Here is a 16,426-nt window from a genome sequence, read left to right on the forward strand (position 1 = left end):
CAGTATAGAATGGGTAGTCCTCCGTCAGTATATATAAGATCCAGTTATTACTGGCATGGAAACTTTTCTGTTTAATTTGCATTGTACACTTATATTTAAAGAGTTTAATTTAAGCTCTGTTATTCCTTCTCTTCTACTGATCTCTTCTTCTGAAATGGGGGACTAAGGCATGTTCCAAAGGAGCATAACATTGAACCATCACCCAGCAGAGCAGTTTTTCATAGATAACTCCATTGAATGACATGAAATAGAAAATCCTTTATGATTTAGCTCAAAATGTCTCAACCTTAGCTTCACATTAGAACTACCAGAGATTGTGATTTAGTTGACTAGATTAGAGCTTGGGAACTATTGTTTTTAAAATATGTTCCACAGGTGATTCTAATGTACAGGCAGACTGAAAAGCTACTGATTTAGATATGTCCCAGTCTGCTCAGTTTGAGTTCCTACTAGTCTTCCCCCGAGATACGCTTACTTCACTTTTTGGAATTAACCAAGCCTGTCATGACTCTGTGCTTCCCATATTTTATGCACACCCCGCCCCCCCTTTCCTGGCCTGGAAATCCCAGGCTCCACTGACCAACCAGGAGAATCATTACCTACCAAGTCTCAAGTCAATCAAATTGTATCCCTAACATCTAATTTTTTTTTTTTGGTTTTCCCTGAGCACATTTTCCTATTGCTCCAGTATTTTGGGTACACCTATGCTATACTCTTACCTGGATGTTTCCCAGTTATCTGATTACATGTTTGTGCCTTCACTAAACTGTGCAATTTGAAAGCAGTGTTGCATTTCATTCATCTTATCAGTACCTAGCGGTAGCTAACTCAGATTCTTGGTCAAATAAACAAATATGCAAAGTTGGTCATCATGTATCAACTATATCTTGAAATTTTAAAATTGAGTAGTTTTCATTCAAAGTATATCTGTTGCTTGCTAAAATATTAAGTCCTCCAGATGCTTTTCCTCCTTTTTGGAGTCTGCACACTACTCATGTCTTGGCCAAGGGAAAAGAACTCTGGCTAAAAGACAGAAACCTGGTCTCATAGCAAACAGCTGCAATACCTGACTAAGTCATTTAACTTCTTTGGGCATCAGCCACCCCATCTGCACAATGTAGATCACTGAGGCCCCTTCCACTGTGAGCCAAACCCTATATATGAAGGGTTCACACTCTTCTCCAAGTGAAACTTGAAGACCATTTCCCTGTTTGAAAACAAAGAGGTAAGAGGAGGTGTGATATATAAGAAATGGAACACATCAAATTTAATCATAGTTTTTATTAGTGAAACAACAATAAAATAATGGCCAATCACATCTTACTTTAATAGATGGAAGACATAAAAATAATTTTCATCCATTATAACAAAATTCCAATATTCCTGACAATTATGTTTCTAAAAATGTTCTCAAAATTGTAAGCAAAGCATACTACGTAGAGATTAATTCTGAATATGCATAAATGTCTGATTAGCTTTGTGTATAAGAGACCGAAGAGGTTGGTGTTGAATTGGAGCTTCTCTCCTCCTCACCTCTAAGATGCCAGCCCTCCTATTACTACCTGTCCAGACACTCCAAACCTGAGGACAGAGCTCCAAAAGTGGAATCTTGAAAAGAGGTGGTACCCATCTTAGGATCAGTATAACCTTCTGAATTGCATGTATGAAATAAAAAAGCAAATCAGTATTTTAAAAAGATAAAGAACAAAATTTGGGCTAATTGCAATCTGAATGAAGCATCTTCAACTCTGAAAAATAAAAGAAAAAATTATTAGCAAATATATTTACTTTATTTGGATTACAGATTTAACCACGAAACTTGTCTAACTTAACTTCTGCTATGTAAATCGTCATTTGTAAAAGAAATAGCAGCACACAATTCCCCAGACCCATTACAAAAAGCATATCCCCTTAGTTTATCCCATTGATACTCCCACAACCTTGAGGTAACAATGCTGGTTTTAGAGTTCGGGTTCTGGCGCTACCATTTAGTAACTGTGACTCTCCCAATCCTATTTCTACTCTAGCCAAATGAGCTTCCACTTTTCTAAAAGGCTGCCTCCATTTTGAGAGATAAACCACATGCCTTTTTAGTTGTTTTCTAGTTCATCCAACCTCCCTGATGTTCTCCCATATCAATTTCCCTGTCCTAGAATTTAACAAGAGTTTTGAATGGGGTTTCAGCATCAGGGTACCCTGCAGAATAGAATTCATTGAAAAGCTGCATTTTCTACTCTGGACAACTGAAGATGCAGAGACGTTCAAGTCCCTCTCTCTTTTATGTTTTTAGAGCTCCTTGTAAATAGACCTATATTATACACTACATTGAGCTATAGCAATCTCTTTGCATGTCTCTCCCTCAATAGACTGGGAGCCTCTTGAAGGGTGGAAAGCTACTGATCTAAGTATGCTCCCCCTTCCCCCCCACCAATCTGCTCAGCCTTAGTTCCTATAAGTCTTCCCCAAGGTATCCTTGCTCCACTGTTTGGAATTACCTAAAGCTTTCATGCATCTGCACTTCCCAAATTTTGCCTAGAAGGAGAACATAGTGCCCACACACTGAGGTTGAACAAGTGATTGAAGGAATGGGACATCTGCAGATCCATGTCACTCCTCTCTTCTGGCTGAAGAATAAGGCCACTTCTATGCAGAGGAAGAGAGCAGTTCATTTTCTCAAGGCCCTCTTCTCAGCAAAGATACCCCAAGTAGAAATGGCAGAAGATCAAACCCTTGCAATTGGTGTGGGGAACCAGCTGCCTATATCCTTACCACACACACTGGCAGCCCCTCTGACTTCCCTTTAGAGAAGGGAATGTGCCCCATTGGATTCTTCTTGGCCTGCTGTAATGCTACCCTGATAACATCTCCCATACAGTAAAGGTTATGTCAGAGCTGTGTGTAAATAATCCCCAGGATAGTAAAACAAAAACATTTTCTAAAGGTCAGAAACCCACCTCCATGATGCTGGTTAATTGTCTCGTTCTATAAAAAAGAAAAGAGAGAAAGAAAAAGAAAAACTCAGTAAGGTATACTTTTAAAATACTATGTATTAGTAAATATCTAATATGGTTATAAATAAGGCTGGCAGGGTAGTCTGTGGTTCCTAACCATAAATACCTTGTTTAAAACTACCTAGGACTCAATCCTGCCTATAGCCTCATTCAGATCCCAACCCTGCCAGAGAATACTGGAGGAATCCAGGATTGTAGGGCACTAGAATAGAGGACTTAAAGCTCCAGTTATGCATCAATAACATCATGTGAACCAAGTGTCCTATTAGTAAAGGCCTATGCCTCACATTCATAATTGTATACTCAGCACTGTAAATAATCTTATGAAATCTTTTTTTATTTATGCTACTCAAAATAAAAATTAAAAAAAAAAAGACCTATGCCTCTCTGAGCCTCTTGTTCCTAAATACCCATAAGGCTGCCAGGAAAACCTGAGGAAACTAGTAGGTGAGAAACTCTTGGATGGCATTTGTGCAAATGCTGCTGATGCTCATGGTTCTTGCTGCAAGGAAACTACTATTTCAAGGACTGCGAGGTTTCTCAGTAGTTGTTACTAATAGGACACTTGGTTCACATGATGTTATTGATGTGTAACTGGAGCTTTTGTAATATTCCCTGACAATCCCAGAGTGCTAACTTGTTTATATTAAAGTAGCTTTGTACCATAGCTATACTCAGATACAGTTGTTGGCAGCTAAGGAAAGAACTTGAAACTCACCCCACTTAACTATCTTAGGTTCACTGAGAGTGATGTGTTTCACTTGACAGGTGTATACGTCTTTTTCATTGGGGATGAATTCTGTGTAGACCAGGAGATAGAAAGACCAGTCCTTGCTGAAAGACAGGTCAGACCGCTCCACTTTTTGTATCTTTTCTCCATTCTTGAAGAGATCAATGTCAATCTGGGGTGGATGAAACCCAGACACATAGCAGTTCAGGAAGTTTGGCTTTCCATTCTCCGCTGGATGACGCGAGTAAACTTGAACCTTCGGAGTAACTGAGGAACATCAAAGAAAGACAAATGAAAATTGCCACAGTATTTCATTTGGGGTTAATTTGGTCTAAAACCAGATCAGGCACCAGTGTTTTAAGTTTGATCATCCATCTCTCCCAACCCCATTTCCACTGTAGCAAAATGAGCTTCCACTTTTCCAAAAGACTACCTCCATTTTGAAACCATATGCATTTTTTATTTTTATCTAGATTTCCAGCAGTATCTTCTGTCACTGGAGATTGTGCCAAACCTTTAAAGAACCTTTTTCTGGAGTCTCTCAAAAATTTTGGTGGCTTTCAGCACCTGCAGAACTCCTTAACACATCATCACTCAAGTCCCCACATGATTTGGCCCCAACCTACTTTTGCTCTGCAAGTGGCATGAGTGGTTGTTATTATTACTGCCTCTCTCAGATTCCGAAGAGAGTCAATCCAAGGTATGAACCTACCAAACACAACCTCTTTATCCCTTCCCAGAGTTTATATGCCAAACCCCTATCTGATTTCATACCCTAGGAAGCTGAGCTAGAAAAACAAAGAAACAAAACTCAGATGCTAATAGAAGTTGGAAAATACCTTAAATGAGTAAGTTGTGCTAGGTAAAATACAATAGGGAGGGGCGAGGACTGTGGAAAATGGTAGAGCACATACTCTCCATTCTGACAGGGTAACATGTGAGAATGGAAATTGCATTTTTAATCAGCCTCCTCAAGTGATTCCTATAACTAGCCAGATTGGGAATATATTGCATAATACCACACAACAGTGGTTTCCAAAATGGGATACATGATTAGACTATCCATGGAGATGTGGAAAAATATATTATAAACTCTATTTCTATATTTTTAATTCAAAATGAAGATGAGGGTTACTGCTACTAAATATACAGATGTACTCTAATACATGTATATATTTTACTTTTAAATACACATAGATTCAAAGTGCATGTCCATTAAAGGGCCGCTTCCTCTCCATGTCTGGGAGGTGGTGGGGAGAAGTACCAAGAGTTGGACTGGGAATTGCAATGAAGACCTAATTTTTTTTCATAAAGTTGAAAGTGAAGATAAACTAGAAAGCTCTTGCATTTGAGCTTCTAATAACAAGAGCATAATAAATGCCACAGGAGTCAAAGCACAGGTTCATCCTGCTCGGGATTCTCTCTTTGAAGGAGGCAGGCAGCGTTTGGGGAGGACATCACAGTAATGGCTTCTAAGAAGGAGGACGTGCGCACCAGGGGTTTGGTCTGAACTCAGCCATTTACTGGCTCTGTGATTTGGGGACAGTTATTTAAGCTTCCGAAGCTTACGTGAAAAATTAATTTATGCCTGTCATAAAACAAAACAAAATACACACATAGGACAGAAAGGAAAATGAGAGTCCCAGAAATCACCATTACCAGTTTCTTGTGTATTTTCCGTAAGTGGTCTATGCATGGCATGTATTACTTTGAAAAGTTTTAAAATTCAGATTAAAAAAATGTTGTATTGTTATAAAAATGACGCCTATTGTCACCAGCAAATACAATTAGTGGTGATGACGTATACATTATGCTTTATTTTGTAAATGAATTATATTTAAACTAAACAGCTTCACATAGGGTTTTTGCGATGGGAAAAAATGAGGGACCCAGTACATTGCCTGGTACTTAGAAAGTGCTACATTATCCTGGATAGCCTTGGTAACTATCTTGGATCGCTGGTTTTACAACCTCCCTGACTTTGATAAACCATGACTGCCTCAAAACTGAAAGTGGAAGCGTCAGTTCAATTTGGAAAGAACCAGGCAAGGAGCCAACCGGGAAGGAAGCCCTCTGCGAAGAAAAGGCCTGTTCCCAACAATCTCACACGGAAAATTGAAGAGGCCTGTGTCTGAAAAAAGCGCAGATTTCAGCCAAAAGGGAAGCGCAGGCGTACAGCTCTGCAAAATGTACCAGTCAGGCTCGCTTTCAATCCGGATTATCTACCATTTATCCCTTGTGTGATAAGTTATTTAAAACCCTCGGTGCCTCTGTTTCCTCATCTGTGAGATGCAGGTGACAGTCATAGTATTTAATCCTAGGCTCATTTTCAGAATTAAATGCCAGAAAGCACATAATGTCCCTGGCACACAACGATCTCTCAGTGACTGGGTAGCTGCTGTTACCGTTAAGAGTTGCATGAAACAGGAACAAGTGAGTAAATGATAAGAATGAGTTTTGTAACTCTGAAAAGCACGCTACAAATGTCGCGTTGTTTCCTCGCCACGGTTTGGGCCCGTCCAAGTCGGGTTCTACCGAAGAGAAGGCCCAGAAGCAGCCAGAGGCCCTCCGGGTCAAGGGAAGCAGCTGCAGTGGACCGACTTACAGCGGCGGTGCTTCCCCTAAACTCCAGGCACTTGTCTCAGCCGATCCAGCCCAACTCCGCGCTATTGGGGCGGGTCTACGCACCCTGTCCACGGCGTCCGGGAAGTAAGCGGCCCCGCCCAAGAGCATTAGAGAAACCCTCCCCCACCCCGGCCGCTCTGAAGCTTATCAATACTCTGATACTATGTCTCGAACCGCCCAGCCCGTACCGGGCAGGCCAAAGCCCCTCACCCGTCCCGAGGAAAGGAGAAAGAAGCATGCACCCGGGGCACACACATCCCGCCCTATCTCCTCCGAGACCTAGCCCTAAGCGAGCCCTCGGGCAGGGAGGAGAATTTGCAGGGGAAGCAGAGAGAGATACAGAGTCCGAGAGGGCCGAAGGAGAGGCGGCAGAGGAAGAGTTCCTGGAGGAGAAATGAGAGGAAACACTCACGCTGGACGGCATCCAAATCCGGCAAAGAGAGCAATGCTAGCACGGCCAGGGACACCAGGGCAGACATCGCGACCACAGCAGCTCCAGACACCGAATGCACCCAGGTCTCCGCGCACCTCCTTATATAGGACGCGCACGCAGCCAATCAGGACCCGACGCGCGGGGACCGTCACTGGTCTCCTAGAGCGCCGCGCTCGTTCAGGTTAGAGAGAGGATTTACCCGTTTTCAGTTTCATTTTCTTATAAAGCCTCGTGACAATGAACAAGCGGGTTGGACCCGATGGCTTCGCAGTTTATAAATATGCGCGCTCCGATTTGGGTTGCGCGCCCGAGCTTGGAGAGCGGGCCGCCCAAGCTAGGATTTTAGGCTGGAAGCGCTTTGGTCCAGCGCTCCAGCCTTGCGAACGCGCTGCAGAGAAGCTATGTGGCTTGCTTACCGTGCTTCAGCCAGTTAGGGACCTAGAACCTGCGGTTTTCATTCGAGAAAATTGAAGCCCCCAAAATTATGAGCGATGAACAGTGGCGGGCAGAACTAGAACTTCAGTTTTATTAGTGGGAAAGCACTGCAGAGTTGCCAGATTCCCTGGGCAAGAAAATCTTCCCAGAAACTTCGAGACTAACCGAGGACGACTCAGAGAACAGTTCAGAGTGAACGAGGAAACTTCTTGTTCCGTGAATTCCTTCAGGGAAAAGTTCCTTTTTGGAAAGCTTTGGTCAAGAGGTACTTGCTTGTATCTTCCCGCTATTGTTGAGGTGATTTTCTTTGTTCTATTGATTTATGGGGGAAACGACCTCGGAGAGTAAAAGCAGTAACTGTTTGCTTAAAACTTCAGTTTACCGAGCCCTTCAGGTACATCTTTCCCTTCTCGTTATCATACTAGAACGGTGCCTGGCATGCTGTAAACACTCCCTAAACTGAGTAAATACTTGATTGAGGGAATACACGAACAAACTCTAGGAGGTAGGAATTATTCCCATTAATTTTATGGATAGGGAAAACGAAGGCTCGGAGACCAGGATTCAAACTCTGGCCTGATTCCATTGGAATTCATGCTTTCAGACACTTGGAAGATAAAGGACTCCACAATTTTCGGGGGAGTTTGCACTCATCTGCTGTGGGCCCAGCAGAGGAAGAAAACCCACTGTCTATAGGGAGGTGATAAAGACTCTCAGCCTCACTAAGAAAACCTACCCTCTAGAGATACCGTTAGACGCATTCACCCAGGCCTTCACGAGTGTTTTCTGAGCACAACCCTGAAAAGAGGAAATGGACCTTGATAACAGAAGGGGCAGAGATCATGGAAAGCACCATAGTTTGCAGTCGAAGGGTGTGGTTGTGCTTCTCCAAGGAGCATGACAAATACCTTCTCAGTTTCTTTTACATATTTCTAAACCTTTTAATGATCCTTATTGTAGAGGCTGCGTCTTAACTAGAGAACATGAATGTTCCCTACAGACCTAGTGAAATGAGATAATGCTGTAGAGAGTGCCTTCCACTATGCCTAACACATAGTAAATGTTCTATAATTATTAATATTATTTACCTAGTTTTCTACCTGCCCTTTCTATAACTCTGTCAAATATAAGGACAATTGTTATGCATAAGGTTATAATTTAAGAACTCCTAGCACCACCCCCTCCTCCATGCTTTTAAAAAACCCACAAAACTCATTTAAGGCTCTTCAAGCCTGAAATGTTATTGTTAAATTGTTTTCTAGTGCCCTGGGAATCTAGGAAGAGATGGGGCTATTTTTTACCTCTAAGTTCTTTGTTTGCTACATCATAGAAAAACACTATATTTAAAAGTCATTAAAGATAGACTTTGACCTCATTTAGAAAGCTGATTTAAAAAGCAGTAAAAAACACAGTGAAGGCAGAGAAAATCTATTTTTTGTTTTTTTTTGAGTTTAGAGAACTTGTATTTTTCTTGGATTTCTATTTATGACATCTTTCAAATAGTGAGGGTAAAAATGAGATATAAGACTATTTAACAACAACAAAACGCACTATTGCCCTAGCAGGGCAAATTTCTGGAAATCTACAAAATGGCTGTTTAATAGTATTATCTTTTTTTTTTTTTTTTTTGAGAGGGTGGGGGTTATATGACTTTCCTAAAATTTTTTTTGGCAATGAACATTTATTCAAAATAGTAAATGTTGGCAAGAATGTGGAAGAACTGGAACTCTCATACACTCCCGGTGGGGATCCGAAAGGGTACCACCATTTTGGAAAACAGTTTGGCAGTTTTTTAAAACATTAAACATATACCTACCCTGTGATCCAGCCATTCCACTCCTAGGAGTTTACCCAAGAGAAAGTGAAAGCATATGTCACAAATGTTCATAGCAGCTTTATTTGTAATAGCCAAAACCCAGAAACAATCCACATGCCCATCAACAGGTAAATGCATAAATACATTGTGGTATAGCCACACAATGGAATACTATCATCAATTTAAAAAAAGAACTATTGATACACCACAACAACAACATGGATGAAATAATTATGCGAATGCAAAGAGCCAGACACCCCCCCCCCCAAAAAAAAGTATAAACTGTATGATTCCGTTTATATAAAACTCTAGAAAATACTAATCTATAGTGACAGAAAGCAGAGAAATGGTTTCAGGGGGCATTAAGAGCCTAAAGAAGCTTTGGAGGTGATGGATATATTTGTTATCTTGAGTTTGGTGATATCTCACAGGTGTATACATATATCAGAACTTATTAAATTGTACACTTTCAGTGTAGCTTATTGAATGTCAATAAAATTGTTAAAAAAGCAAACCCCAAAAGCACAAATACCTATATTAATTACTATTGGGCAAAAGAAGAAGGAAGTGCTTTAACAGAAAGAAAAAGAGAGCTTTGAAGTGGGGAGAAAGTAAGGGATCAATTAAAGTTCAAGTGAGTCTAGATGCACGTGAGTGGAACACAGTCCACAGTTTTCTGAAATGGTTTCATCCAATCAGCTGGAAAAGCCAGGCCTACTGGAGAGAAGAGGAGCCAACACTGACAGGACATTTGAGCCAAGGCCCTTTTTAAATGCTATGTCATATAATCTCTTGCTATTCAGAGTGGTCCATGCATCACCAGCATCAGCAATACCTAAATGGAGACTCTTGGGCCCTATCTCAGACCTACTAAACCAGAATCAGCATTTTAACAAAATCCAGGATGACTCACATGTACATTAAATTCTGAGAAGCTCTGACCCAAACTACACAACAACCTAGAAGGTAAGGCGTTTTCATTTATACATAAAGAGACAGAGAGGTAAGGTATTTGCCCAAGTGCACACTGAGCTAGGATTCAAATGCTTGTCCAGCTGATTCCAAAGACCTCATTCTTTCCACTAGAAAAAGCATCTGGGGAGAAGCAGGGCAAGATGGCGGATTGGTGAGCTGTATGTTTTAGTTACTCCTCCAGGAAAGTAGGTAGAAAGCCAGGAACTGCGAGGACTGGACGCTGCAGAGCAATTTGACTTTGGGCATACTTCATACAACACTCATGAACACGTCAAACTGCTGAGATCAGCGAAATCTGTAAGTTTTTGCAGCCAGGGGACCCACGCCCCTCTCTGCCAGGCTCAGCCCCGTGGGAGGAGGGGCCGTCAGCGCTGGAAAGAAGGGAGAACTGCAGTGGCAGCTCTTATCAGAAACTCATTCTACTGATCCACACTCCAACCATAGATAGACTGAGACCAGATACCAGAGAATCTGAGAGCAGCCAGCCCAGCAGAGAGGAGATAGGCATAGCAAAAAACAGCAAGAAAAACTCAAAAATAAAAGCGGAGGCTTTTTGGAGTTCTGGTGAACATAGAAAGGGGAAGGGCAGAGCTCAGGCCCTGATGCTCATATGCAAATCCCAAAGAAAAACTGATCTCTCTGCTCCCTGGATCTTTCCTTAATGATCCTAATTGCTTTGTCTCTTAGCATTTCAATAACCCATTAGATCTGTGAGGAGGGCTTTTTTTTTTTTTTTTTTAATTTCTTTTTTTCTGTTTCTAAAACAATTACTCTAAGAAGCCCAATACAGAAAGCCTCAAAGACTTGCAGTTTGGGCAGGTCAAGACAAGAGCAGAACTAAGAGAGCTCTGAGACAAAAGGCAATAATCCAGTGGCTGAGAAAATTCACTAAACACCACAACTTCCCAAGAAAAGGGGGGTGTCCGCTCACAGCCATCATCCTGGTGGACAGGAAACACTCCTGCCCATCGCCAGCCCCAAAGCCCAGAGCTGCCCCAGACAACCCAGTGTGATGAAGTGCTTCAAATAATATGCACACACCACTAAACTGGGCGTGGACATTAGCCTTCCCTGCACCCTCAGCTGGTTGTCCCGGAGTTGGGAAGGTGGAGCACTGTGAATTAACAAAGCCCCATTCAGCCATCATTTCAGCAGACTAGGAGCCTCCCTACACAGCCCAGCAGCCCAGAACCGCCCTGGGGGGACATCACTCACCTGTAACGTAGCACAGTCATCCCTCAACATAGGACCAGGGGGTGCACGGCCTGGAATAGGGACCCACTCGCAAGTCTCAGGGGCCATACACCAATACCAAGGACTTGTGCGTCAATGGCAGAGACAAATTGTGGCAGGATGGAACTGAAGGATTAGACTATTGCAGCAGCTTTAAAACTCCAGGAACAACAGGAAGATTTGATTGTTAGAGCCACCCCCCCACCCCCGACTGCCCAGACACATGCCGCATATACAGGGCGGGCAACATCAAGTACACACGCAAGCTTGGTACACCAATTGGACCCCACAAGACTCACTCCCCTACTCACGACAAAGGGAAGCAGGGGAGAACTGGCTTATGGAGAACAGGTGGCTCATGGATGCCGCCTGCTGGTTAGTTAGAGAAAGTGTACTCCACGAAGCTGTAGATCTGATAAATTAGAGACAAGGACTTCAATTGGTCTACAAATCCTAAAAGAACATTATCAAGTTAAGCAAATGCCAAGAGGCCAAAAACAACAGAAAATTATAAAGCATATGAAAAAACCAGACGATATGGATAACCTAACACCAAACACCCAAATCAAAAGATCAGAAGAGACACAGTCCCTAGAGCAACTAATCAAAGAACTAAAGATGAATAATGAGACCAAAGTACGGGATACAAAGGATATCAAGAAGACCCTAGAAGAGCATAAAGAAGACATTGCAAGACTAAATAAAAAAATAGATGATCTTATGGAAATTAAAGAAACTGTTGACCAAATTAAAAAGATTCTGGATACTCATAGTACAAGACTAGAGGAAGCTGAACAATGAGTCAGTGACCTGGAAGATGACAGAAAGGAAAATGAAAGCACAAAAGAAAGAATGGGGAAAAAAATTGAAAAAAATCGAAACGGACCTCAGGGATATGATAGATAATATAAAATATCCAAATATAAGACTCATTGGTGTTCCAGAAGGGGAAGAAAAGGGTAAAGGTCTAGGAAGAGTATTCAAAGAAATTGTTGGGGAAAACTTCCTGAATCTTCTAAATACCATAAATACACAAATCATGAATGCCCAGCGAACTCCAAATAGAATAAATCCAAATAAACCCACTCCAAGACATATTCTGATCACACTGTCAAACATGGAAGAGAAGGAGCAAGTTCTGAAAGCAGCAAGAGAAAAGCAATTCACCACATACAAAGGAAACAGCATAAGACTAAGTAGTGACTACTCAGCAGCCACCATGGAGGCAAGAAGGCAGTGGCACGATATATTTAAAATTCTGAGTGAGAAAAGTTTCCAACCAAGAATTCTTTATCCAGCAAAGCTCTCCTTCAAATATGAGAGAGAGCTTAAATTTTTCACAGACAAACAAATGCTGAGAGAATTTGCTAACAAGAGACCTGCCCTACTGGAGATACTAAAGGGAGCCCTACAGACAGAGAAACAAAGACAGGACAGAGAGACTTGGAGAAAGGTTCAGTACTAAAGAGATTTGGTACGGGTACATTAAAGGATATTAATAGAGAGAGATGAAAAATATATATGACAAACATAAACCAAAGGATAAGATGGCTGATTCAAGAAATGCTTTCACAGTTATAACATTGAATGTAAATGGATTAAACTCCCCAATTAAAAGATATAGATTCACAGAATGGATTAAAAAAAAAGAACCATCAATATGTTCCATACAAGAGACTCATCTTAGACACAGGGACACAAAGAAATTGAAAGTGAAACGATGGAAAAAATATTTCATGCAAGCTACAGCCAAAAGAAAGCAGGTATAGCAATATTAATCTCAAATAAAATAGACTTTAAATGCAGGGATGTTTTGAGAGACAAAGAAGGCCACTATATACTAATAAAAGGGGCAATTCAACAAGAAGAAATAACAATCATAAATGTTTATGCACCCAATCAAGGTGCCACAAAATACATGAGAGAAACACTGGCAAAACTAAAGGAAGCGATTGATGTTTCCCCAATAATTACGGGAGACTTCAATACATCACGGTCTCCTATAGATAGATCAACCAGACAGAAGACCAATAAGGAAATTGAAAACCTAAACAATCTGATAAATGAATTAGATTTAACAGACATATATAGAACATTACATCCCAAATCACCAGGATACACATACTTCGCTAGTGCTCACGGAACTTTCTCCAGAATAGATCATATAGTGGGACATAAAACAAGGCTCAATAAATTTAAAAAGATTGAAATTATTCAAAGCACATTCTCTGACCACAATGGAGTACAATTAGAAGTCAATAACCATCAGAGACTTAGAAAATTCACAAATACCTGGATATTGAACAACACACTCCTAAACAATCAGTGGGTTAAAGTAGAAATATCAAGAGAAATTGCTAAATATATAGAGAAGAATGAAAGTGAGAATACAACATACCAAAACCTATGGGATGCAGCAAAAGCAGTACTGAGGGGGAAATTTATAGGACTAAACACATATATTAGAAAGGAAGAAAGAGCCAAAATCAAAGAACTAATGGATCAACTGAAGAAGCTAGAAAATGAACAGCAAACCAATCCTAAACCAAGTAGAAGAAAAGAAATAACAAGGATTAAAGCAATGACATAGAGAACAAAAAAACAATAGAGAGGATAAATATCACCAAAAGTTGGTTCTTTGAGAAGATCAACAAGATTGACAAGCCCCTAGCTAGACTGACAAAATCAAAAAGAGAGAAGACCCATATAAACAAAATAATGAATGAAAAAGGTGACATAACTGCAAATCCCGAAGAAATTTAAAAAATCTTAAGAGGATACTATGAACAACTGTATGGCAACAAACTGGATAATGTAGAGGAAATGGACAATTTCCTGGAAACATATGAACAACCTAGACTGACCAGAGAAGAAATAGAAGACCTCAACCAACCCATCACAAGCAAAGAGATCCAATCAGTCATCAAAAAATCTTCCCACAAATAAATGCCCAGGGTCAGATGACTTCACAGGGGAATTCTACCAAACTTTCCAAAAAGAACTGATACCAATCTTACTTAAACTCTTTCAAAACATTAAAGAAAATGGAACACTACCTAACTCATTTTATGAAGCTAACATTAATCTAATACCAAAACCAGGCAAAGATGCTACAAGAAAGGAAAACTACCGGCCAATCTCCTTAATGAATATAGATGCAAAAATCATCAACAAAATACTTGCAAATCGAATCCAAAGACACATTAAAAAAATCATACACCATGACCAAGTGGGGTTTATTCCAGGCATGCAAGGATGGTTCAACATAAGAAAATCAATCAATATATTACAACACATTAAAAATTCGAAAAAGAAAAATTAAATGATCATCTCAATAGATGCTGAAAAAGCATTTGACAAAATCCAACATCCCTTTTTGATAAAAACACTTCAAAAGGTAGGAATTGAAGGAAACTTCCTCAATATGATAAAGAGCATATATGAAAAACCCACAGCCAGCATAGTACTCAATGGTGAGAGACTGAAAGCCTTCCCTCTAAGATCAGGAACAAGACAAGGATGCCCGCTATCACCACTGTTATTCAACATTGTGCTGGAAGTGCTAGCGAGGGCAATCCAGCAAGACAAAGAAATAAAAGGCATCCAAATTGGAAAAGAAGAAGTAAAACTGTCATTGTTTGCAGATGATATGATCTCATATCTGGAAAACCCTGAGAAATCGACAGTATAGCTACTAGAGCTAATAAACAAATTTACCAAAGTAGCGGGATACAAGATTAATGCACATAAGTCAGTAATGTTTCTATATGCTAGAAATGAACAAACTGAAGAGACACTCAAGAAAAAGATACCATTTTCAATAGCAACTAAAAAAATCAAGTACCTAGGAATAAACTTAACCAAAGATGTAAAAGACCTATACAAAGAAAACTATATAACTCTATTAAAAGAAATAGAAGGGGACCTTAAAAGATGGAAAAATATTCCATGTTCATGGATAGGAAGGCTAAATGTCATTAAGATGTCAATTTTACCCAAATTCATCTATGGATTCAATGCAGTCCCAATCAAAATTCCAACAACCTACTTTGCTGACTTGGGAAAGCTAGTTATCAAATTTATTTGGAAAGGGAAGATGCCTTGAATTGCTAAAGACACTCTAAAAAAGAAAAACCAAATGGAAGTACTTATACTCCCTGACTTTGAAGCTTATTATAAAGCCACAGTAGTCAAAACAGCATGGTACTGGCACAAAGATAGACATATAGATCAATGGAATCGAACTGAGAATCGGAGATAGAACCCCAGATCTATGGCTGACTGATCTTTGATAAGGCCCCCAAAGTCACTGAACTGGGTCATAATGGTCTTTTCAACAAATGGGGCTGGGAGAGTTGGATATCCATATCCAAAAGAATGAAAGAGGACCCCTACCTCACACCCTAAACAAATTATCTCAAAATGGACCAAAGATCTCAATATAAAAGAAAGTACCATAAAACTCCTAGAAGATAATGTAGGAAAACATCTTCAAGACCTTGTATTAGGCGGCCACTTCCTAGACTTTACACCCAAAGCACAAGCAACAAAAGAAAAAATAGATAAATGGGAATTCCTCAAGCTTAGAAGTTTCTGTACCTCAAAGGAATTTGTCAAAAAGGTAAAGAGGCAGCCAACTCAATGAGAAAAAATGTTTGGAAACCATGTATCTGACAAAAGACTGATATCTTGCATATATAAAGAAATCCTACAACTCAATGACAGTAGTACAGACAACCCAATTATAAAATGGGCAAAAGATATGGAAAGACAGTTCTCTGAAGAGGAAATTCAAATGGCCAAGAAACACATGAAAAAATGTTCAGCTTCACTAGCTGTTAGATGCAAATTAAGACCACAATGAGATACCATCTCACACCAATTAGAATGGCTGCCATAAACAAACAGGAAACTACAAATACTGGAGGGGATGTGGAGAAATTGGAACTCTTATTCATTGTTGGTGGGACTGTATAATGGTTCAGCCACTCTGGAAGTCAGTCTGGCAGTTCCTTAGAAAACTAGATATAGAGTTACCCTTCGATCCAGTGATTGCACTTCTCGGTATATACCTGGAAGATTGGTAAGCAGTGACATGAACAGATATCTGCACGCCAATGTTCATAGCAGCATTATTCACAATTGCCAAGAGATGGAAACAACCCAAA

The 16,426-nt window shown here is 40.3% G+C and overlaps 1 protein-coding gene across 1 annotated transcript; it reads right to left on the minus strand.

Annotated features, from left to right (window-relative positions):
• Positions 1 to 1,306: 1,306 nt before the first annotated feature.
• Positions 1,307 to 6,911, minus strand: B2M (beta-2-microglobulin). The gene is made up of 4 exons (XM_037834097.1): positions 6,779 to 6,911; positions 3,730 to 4,008; positions 2,955 to 2,982; positions 1,307 to 1,748 (listed from the first exon to the last, which is right to left on the minus strand). The coding sequence occupies exons 1-3, from the start codon at positions 6,843 to 6,845 to the stop codon at positions 2,969 to 2,971; spliced, it is 360 nt and encodes a 119-aa protein (XP_037690025.1). The 5' UTR covers positions 6,846 to 6,911; the 3' UTR covers positions 1,307 to 1,748; positions 2,955 to 2,968.
• Positions 6,912 to 16,426: the final 9,515 nt, after the last annotated feature.

The sequence above is a fragment of the Choloepus didactylus genome, chromosome 4 (genome assembly GCF_015220235.1).
Source record: "Choloepus didactylus isolate mChoDid1 chromosome 4, mChoDid1.pri, whole genome shotgun sequence".
NCBI classification, from domain to species: Eukaryota; Metazoa; Chordata; class Mammalia; order Pilosa; family Megalonychidae; genus Choloepus; species Choloepus didactylus.

Coding starts and splice junctions, on each gene's coding strand:
- B2M (XM_037834097.1), bottom strand. CDS start 6,845: ATGTCTGCCCTGGTGTCCCTGGCCGTGCTAGCATTGCTCTCTTTGCCG. Junction 4,009..6,778: donor GGATTTGGATGCCGTCCAGC/GTGAGTGTTTCC, acceptor GATGTTCCTCAG/TTACTCCGAAGGTTCAAGTT.